Genomic DNA, 8,850 nt, shown 5'->3' with positions numbered 1-8,850 from the left:
CAACTCAGGGGCAGGCACATGGATAGCAACGGCGCACGCAGCACACAACAGCGAGACGAATGAGATAAGTGAGAAGGAAATAGTGTGGCTATTATATAGCGGTTGTACCAATCATATAATTAATAATGCAAATTATTTTGATAAATCTATCGACCTAAAAGAACCAGTGAATATATATTTAGGCAATAATAGACCGATAAAAGCGACAAAAGTTGGGAATGTTATAAGTTATTTTAAAGCATTCGGAAAACAAAATAAAATAAACATGAGGAAAGTATTTTACGCGAAAGAAATGTCCGCAAATTTGATCAGTTTAGGTAAACTAACAGATAATAAGAATATGGTTATTACAAAAGGAAATATTGCGAAAATAATAGATGTAAACAATAGACTTACGGCTGTAGCGTTCAAAGAGAATGGGACATATAGAATAAAAAGTATATTGAAAGGGAAGAAGCACTTAGTAAACAGTGCCAAATGTAGTGGTATGAGTAAAAAAGAAAGAGAAAGAGATGGGAAACGTGAAAGAGATAGGGACCGTGACAGGGAAAGAGAAAGAGAAAGAGATAGGGAACGTGAGAGAGATAGGGCAGATTATGTCACACATATAGAACAACATATTAAAGTAGGTGAAAAAATGGTACCAGATGGATTACCATCAGACAATAAAACCAAACTTGATTTGGATTCTGACGAAGATGAAGAAGAAGAACAATATTCAGATGGAGATGATGATTACGAGCCACCAGCATATATTGTGAAAAAGCTTCCAAAACCACTTAAGCCATCAGAACGCGAAGAGGAACAAGAAAGATCAGAAAAAGAAAACAGCAGTGTGATTCACACAAAGTATTGTAAAGTAGATATCCCTTGTATATTCGAGGAGGCAACTCGCACTCCCTGACTTCTCCATCGACACTGACTGTTCTAGCATCCCTTTGTCTTTTCTTAGGGCCACCACGCACGTGTTGCGCAGACACTCGTTGCCTGGGTCACGTAGGCCTTTTCTACGAATCTATTCAACTGAAGGACCGACGCCTCGGCTCTCGCGACATTGTTTATATTTTGTCCGATATCTTTTAGGCCTTTTGTCCACGATACTACAATAATACAGCGCTCTCTTTTTCTATGTAACAAACCTTTCGTCATAAAACGAATTTAAACGAGATAATCACTTTGGCGCCATTATGGTTATTACAGAAATCCATGATGTTGTTTTTTTTTCCTTTATTTTTATTATTTTTTTACTCGTGCAGTAGATACAGTCGTGTAATTATCATTAATCATTAATTTACCGTGAGTAATCCACGAAGAGATATTACTTCATCTCATAACCATTTTCAGAAACAAACTCTCCACGATAGAGCAAATGCACAGACTCACAAATGAAATAATACTAGCATTAGAAAACAAACAATACTGCACAGCCCTCTTTATGGACATCGAGAAAGCATTTGACAAAATAAACCACGAAAGACTACTTCAATCAATCAGAAAACAATTCCCGGAGCAGATATAAAATTTAAATAAATCTTACCTAAGCAGCAGAACCATCGTAGTAAAAATTAAAGACACATACTCTGATGTTAAAGACATCAAGGTAGGGGTTCCGAAAGGAAGCGTCTTAGGACCAATTATATACACACTATACACGGCCAACATACCAACAACTAAGAATAGCAAAATACTGACATTTGCGGATGACACAGCTGTACTAGTCAGGCACACCAACCCGATAAAAGCAGTCACAACACTACAAGAACATATCACAAAAATAGAAAAGTGGCTTCAAGATAAACAAATTATAGCAAACCCCGACAAATGCAACCACATTACATTCACACCGCGAAAACAGATACCACCAAACATTATACTTAACGGCACGTACATAACACAAACAAGGCAAGTCAAATACCTAGGACTCCACCTAGATACACGATTCACATGGAAACAGCATATTAAATCAATAATATACAAAATACAGGCAGCAAGGAGACAAATGCACTGGTTAACAAGTCGAAATTCCAAACTAAGCATAGAAAACAAATTAAAAATTTACAATACGATCATAAAACCAATCTGGACAAACGGAATACCACTATGGGGAACAGCGGCAATGAGCCACATAACCAAAATAGAGACAATCCAAGCAAAAATTCTTAGAACAATAGTAAACACCCCATGGTACGTTAGAAACGAGGACATACGGAAAGACCTTGGAATACCAACGGTCAAGGAAGAGATTAGCAAATGCGCAAGAAGGTACAGAGAAGGAATAGCAACGCACCCGAACTGGCTGGCAGCGGAAACGATAAACACAAGCATAGAAAGAAGACTAAAAAGGAAACACCCAGCAGATCTCATAAAGGATATATCTTAACAAACTGGCGGGAAGCGTCGTTCGTGAGAAAAATAGATTTCCCCTATCTTCCCGTAGTTGGGACAAAGACTGTTTGTTAGTTTGAAGGACTTTAGTTAACTAAATCCTAAGATTTATAGCGAAACGTCAGGCTAGCTGCACATGTACTGTGGAGATGCATCGACATCTGGTAATCATCTTACTCGGAGAATAGGATCTGCGTGTGGCGAGCCACGCGACAGAAACCATTGAAATATTTTCTGCCGAGTGCCGTTACAACTATTTCTTTTTCAGAAGAGCTACACTAGTACTCCATACCTTCGTTAGACAAAACGTTCATCCCGTGACCGCGGCTACGTTCGTCGACTGGCTGGCGCCTCGAGCACAAGCTCATTATCACAAATCTCGAACATCTACAATCGGATCGAATGACGACAATTGTTTAATTACGCCTATGATAGAATCTACATTACGGTGTTAAGGGATTTTCGAGGTATTTTCTGCAGCAACGGACGCACCTTTTGATAGTGCGCCACACTTGGCTGCGGCCGTCGATCGGCCAATAGCGTAGTCTCACGGCGTATAGTGTAGCTTGTGTCCCTGTGTGGTGGTTGTTTCGATGTTCTTGGTTTATAATGATTTCGGTTATTGTCGATTTCGGCAAAATAATTGGATGCTTTTGCCTGAATGGGACAGCGGAGTTGGTTAGTCGTCCTCCGACGCGTAGTATCCCCTCTTCGTCGAGGAATGGATTTAGTGGCTGTAGTTTTCCTCCAACGTCCTTGCCTCGATCTTTCTGCAGTGTCCGAATTTCCGCCGCGAAGTGTCGGGATTGGATTACCTTTATCAATTTATTGTGTGCGGTGGTTAATTCGTCTGTTGTTAGATGGGAGGATCGGTTCTGTTTATATCTCCATCGAAGACACCAAGTGACGACTCTTATTAGTCTTGTCCAGGACGAATATCTATGGAGGAGTGTATTATCGATGGTACTCGTTGTTAGGCATATCGTCTTCTTTCGTTCTGGGAGTTCTCCCAGCGGCGTGGGGATCGAGATCGGCCAGTTTTCCTCTTGTTATATGAGCCATTCGGGTCCGTTTTTCCAGATGGTCGGGCGCAGAAATTCCTTGGGAGTCTGCCCGCGGGAGATGATATCTGCTGGATTGTCGTTGGTAGGCACATGACGCCAATCGTCGATGTTTGTTTTCGTCTGGATCTCGGCTACGCGGTTCGCCACAAAGGTTTTCAATGTGTGTGGCGAGGACTTGATCCACTGAAGCACTATAGTAGAATCCGTCCAATACACAATGCGAGAAACATTTATAGTAAGGGACTTCTTTATCAAGGACATAAGTGAGGCGAGGAGTAATGCTCCGCTTAACTCGAGTCGTGGGATTGTCAACGATTTCAGTGGCGCGACCTTAGATCGAGCAGTGAGTATCTGACTTTGTGTGTGTCCCTCCGGATTGGTACTGCGTAGATAGACACATGCTCCATATGCCTTTTCAATGGCGTCGCAGAAGCCGTGTGACTGTATATGATTAGCTGCCTTGATTATGGTTTTACGAGGGAACCGAATATCATTAAGCAAGGGTAGTTGGATATGATATCGATCCCATTCAGTATGCAACTCTGCTGGTAGGGATTCATCCCGATCAAGTTTTAATGCCCAGACGCGTTGAAGCAATATTTTTGCTTTGACAATCACTGGCGCGAGCAAACCAAGTGGATCATAAATTCGGGCTGTCACGGAACTCATTGATCGTTTAGTGACACGAGTGATGGTCGCTGTGGGTTCAACTGAGTAAAGGATTGCGTTTTCCTGAGAATCCCAATAGATGCCTAAAGTTTTCAACGTCTGTGACTCGCCCAATTGTAGTCTTCTATTGGTATCTCTTTCTGATAGTCCTCGCAATATGTCCCTGTCATTGGATGCCCATTCCCGGATGTGTAAGCCGGCCGATCTGAGAAGGTCTGTGAGTTCGTGTATTACCGATAGTAATTCTTCCTTTGTGTCGGCTCCGGTGAGGGCGTCGTCGACATAGAAATCGCGCTGCACAACCGCTGCTGCTCGCAGGATTCGATGTCCTTCGTCATCTGCTAATTGTTTGAGGCATCGGAGGGCCAAGTATGGGGCAGCTGATAGTCCGAACGTCATGGTGTTAAGTTGATAGGTATCGACCTCCCCGTTGGAATTACGCCATAGAATCAGTTGATATTTACGATCTTCTGGGCGTACGAGGATTTGTCGATACATCTTCTCAATGTCACCCGTTAGAACATATTGATGGGACCGGAATCTCAATAGAATTTCAATTAGATCTTCCTGTAATTTAGGTCCTGTATGTAGAATGTCGTTGAGGGAGACTCCGATAGTGCTGATTGCTGATTCGTCGAAAACAACTCGGAGTTTCGTAGTATCACTCGATTCCTTTATCACGCCGTGATGAGGCAAATAATAACCGTTGGTTGTGGTAAGGTCAGGCGTGATCTTCGTCATGTGACCCAAGTCTAGATACTCTTGGATCGCCGCACTATACGCGGCTTCGAATTGCTTGTCGCGTTGGAATCGGCGATGGAGCGAGGCGAGTCTACTCATGGCAACGGACCTTGACGTCCCCAGCGTGGGAAGCTTCTCGTTGAATGGCAGGGCGACGACGTATCGCCCTTCCTTGTTGCGTTGGACATGGTTGCGGAAATGCTCCTCACATTGTAATTCCGCCTCTGAGAAATGCGTGGTAGGTGGTCCCTCATCGATTTCCCAAAAACGTGCGAGATCCGCTTGTATGTCGGTGGTGGTGACGTGAAAGGAGTGGATACCCGCGTGAGCTGGCGGGCTCCCCCCGATAACCCAACCGAATCGAGTCTTTTGCAAACACAACTCCGTATCGGTGGATTTGGGATATTTTGATCTGCCCGACGCAAAAGGATGCTAAGGTTGGTCCCGAACTTAATAATATGTCGATCGGGCCTGGTCGATGAAATGCTGGGTCGGTTAATCTTAGATTTTTGGGTAGCTGGATGACAGACCTATCGATTGGTTGATCTGGAACGACTGCCGATATTGTTGGGATTATTAAGAACGTTACTATACGTTCATATTTGCCATCCACAGAAACAATGGTGGCCGTGATCTGGCTCTTGGCAATTGTAGTCAAGTCATCGAGGGTGCCGATTGGAACCGAACATCTCCTTCGTTTCATACCGAGGGATTTTGCGAATTTCTCAGTCATGAAATTCATACTAGATCCGGTATCTAGCAAAGCTCTGGCTCGGATTGGTGAGGCCCTTTTGTCTAGCACATCGATCTGTGCTGTGACCAGTAGATCATGATGTAGTATGCCGTTTGGAGATGTATTTTCCAATACGGTCCACCTTTCTGTAGTCTGTTTAGCTAGTCAGTTTTGCTCTGGTTGGGACTTGGACAAGGTGTGTATGGCGGTGCCCTTGGTCCGTGGGGAGCTTGACTCAGGAACTTTCGAGTCTTTAGGAGCCGAATATGTATGCTTCCGGGAAGATTCTATGGGGGCTGGCAAACCCACGTTCCCGCAGCCAGGGAGGACCGTCGGGACAAGCGTCCCGCTTACGTGAGTCCTCTATGTACACCGCAAGGAAGGTTGCCGTGGTGTAAGACTAAGTCTTAACCACGGAGCCTTGGGTAGTAGCGCACCCACGATCCTGAAGCGAAGGGCGAGACCGTCGGGAGAGCCGCCGAGGTACATTTCCTCAACTCCCGCTTACGTGAGTCTCATCTGGGTCTGTCGAGGACGGTTAGCAGGATAGCCGTGCAGCAGAGACGTGGCGGTACATCCACAAAGAACAGTCCCACCATTGACTAAGAATGGTACCACGGGCGGCCGAGCGTTAGCCCTGAGGGTGTAGCGAGCCCTCGGCTCGGCCAATTATGGGTATGGACTCGTGGTGGCAGTGGTTGTGGCCAAATGCTGGCAAGAGGGCCGATTTAAGGGGGACATGGTTCCCCCGAAAGGCCTTCGGCGGGTGAGCAGCGTCCCACCTGCTCCGGATACCGTCCCGAGAAGACGGTAGGGCTCGGAAAAAGCCCCGTTTCACCTGAGACGAGTGAAAGCCCCTGCAGGCCTAACTAATCGAGGTAACATAGGTACTCGGTACCATATGCGCTGGTTGGGCGTATCCCAACTCCGATGGCTCTGGGGATGCCCGGGCGCTGTATATGATTCTATATCTCAGGAAAGCACCCGACACCAGGAACCACACTACATGTCCGTCTCGACTTGTGATACGAACGCGACTTCGATGATCCAGGTGGGGATTGTCGCTTAGAAGATCGTTTGTGCGATGAACGACTGCCCGGCGACCGACCGCTCGATGAACGATTGCTCGACTACCGACCGCTCGATGACCGACCGCTAGACGACCGACTGCTTGACGACCGATTGCTGGACGACCGATTGCTGGACGATCGACCGCTAGATGACTGACTACTCGACGAACGTGAAATGATCTGCGTTTGCTCTCGGTGTAGGTAGGTGTTGTATCGTTGCCCGCAGATATGACACGAACTCGCTGTACACTGTGTCAGCGAATGTCCGCTGCCTAGGCAGTTTATACATAACGCTGCCCCTTTTACGATTTGAAAGCGTTCTACAGCCGATTTGGCTTTGAAGACCTTACAATGTCTGAGTACGTGGGGTCCGCTGCAGGTCGGGCACACTAATGTCTTGCTGGTTGTGGCAAAGGTTCGGCCACGCGGTATGTTTTGTCGATGACGATGTTGTTTGTGGGTTGACCTTTTAGTTTCCTTTGATTTAGAAAGGAGCTGATTACCGTTTGCCCGTGTTTTCAGAAAGTCCATCAGATGTTGATAGGAAGGCACGTCTTGGTTTGGCAACGTGCGTTGCAATTTACGCATGCTGGACGAAGGTAATTTCGACGCAAGCAACTCAATAATCACTACATCTGATGTTACAGGCTGTCCTAACTTTTCGAGCGCTTTCAAACTTACGCTGACGGTTTCCAGCAAGTCCTCAATGGCTTCTGGAGTTTCCCTTTTTATTTCGGGATAACTGCGCAGTAATTCCCAATGACGCATACAGATCCGGAGGGCACAATTAAATTTCTCCTTCAGTGTGTTGAGCGCGATGGGATAGTTGGCCTCTGTGAGTTCTAAGGATTGTATGCTCCGTGCGGCCCGTCCAGTTATAGATGAACGTAGATGTTGGAACTTTTGGACGTTTGTTAAGTTTTCATTCCGATCCACTGTGGATGAGAACGTGTCGTAGAAATAAGTCCAGTTCTCGAGGGCACCGTCGAATTGAGGCAAACGGACCTCTGGCAAAGTGATTGGTGTCGTCTCAGGTTTCACGCATGGATCGCGGGTCTTTGTTGGCGAAGGGGTTGTTGATGGTAGTCGGTCGAAGAGGTCCAGGATCTGTACTTCAATCTTATGATGCTCACGCAATAAAGAATCTGCACGAGCGATTTCCCCCTCATCTAACGCTTCTAATTCCTCTTGCACCGCGCTGATTTTTCGCCAATTTTCGTCGAACGAATTACGGCAAGCTATTAGGTAGTATTTGTCTACCCGTCCAGACGCTTCATATTCCTCGAGTTGACGCTTCGTGGTTGCAAATCGGCTGACTAAGGCACTTCGTCTACGCCGCAACGTGCTGATCGGTTCAGCTTGAGCCATATTTGAGTTCAATGGTAGGAACGAGTTTACCTTAATCAAATGGACGTTGATCTAGGAATCGGTAGCTACTCGTTACAGTGCGGTGTCGGCTCGCGTATGTGCTGAGCGAGGAAGGAGTTCCTTTCCGAGGGCAGCTCCTTTGGTTAGTTGCCTAAGTCGTTGGAATGTGGATTTCACGTGACTCTGTATAGTCACTCGTCAGTGCACTTTTTAATGGCGCGAAATCCGGCTCGAAGGACCATGTAATTTCGACCAATCGCGGGGAGACGCAATCGCGAGGAGAGACGTCAACGGGAGTCGTAAATTCCCGTTACGATTATACTAGTCGACACCACGAGTTGATCGATCCCCTGATTTCCGTTAGGATAATAGGGGTGATTAAGTTTATATAACACTGTGATTCACAGAATTATAAAATATATATTTCCAACACTTAAACTACACTGTTGAGTAGATATAAATCGTCGATAACAACTTGTCGCACGAAGATGAGATAGATATGAATAGTAGAGCAAGGTTCGTACAGTCGAATTTCGTATGTTAGTGGACGGGAGAGTTGTTTTTCTTACTACCTGTCGCCCTTAGGCTAGCACGGAAGAAAGCTCGGTGTGGGTGTGCCCTTTGCATGAAGAACGCGGATTCGTTATTCACGCTGTTCGTCAGGAAAAGTGAGGGCAACGATCCGCGATGTCGATTGGTTGTGACCCATGCTGATACGTGAAGGAATGAGTCGGAAGCCTCCTACCGACGAGGTTCATGAATGACCTTGTACATGGGAAAACCCAGCCTGTTTTAATAGATAGCTATTCGGTTTTTCCTA

The 8,850-nt window shown here is 45.8% G+C and overlaps 1 protein-coding gene across 1 annotated transcript; it reads right to left on the bottom strand.

Annotated features, from left to right (window-relative positions):
- Window positions 1-3,434: 3,434 nt before the first annotated feature.
- Window positions 3,435-8,030, bottom strand: LOC138189480 (uncharacterized). The gene is made up of 3 exons (XM_069131512.1): window positions 7,013-8,030; window positions 5,390-5,672; window positions 3,435-5,271 (listed from the first exon to the last, which is right to left on the bottom strand). Exons 1-3 carry the CDS (start codon window positions 8,028-8,030, stop codon window positions 3,435-3,437), a joined length of 3,138 nt encoding a protein of 1,045 aa, XP_068987613.1.
- Window positions 8,031-8,850: the final 820 nt, after the last annotated feature.

Source organism: Bombus flavifrons, unplaced genomic scaffold (assembly GCF_040668555.2).
Source record: "Bombus flavifrons isolate JBK064 unplaced genomic scaffold, iyBomFlav1_principal scaffold0073, whole genome shotgun sequence".
Taxonomy (NCBI): domain Eukaryota; kingdom Metazoa; phylum Arthropoda; class Insecta; order Hymenoptera; family Apidae; genus Bombus; species Bombus flavifrons.
The sequence above is the reverse complement of the archived record's forward strand: the minus strand, read 5'-3'. Positions and strand labels throughout refer to the sequence as shown.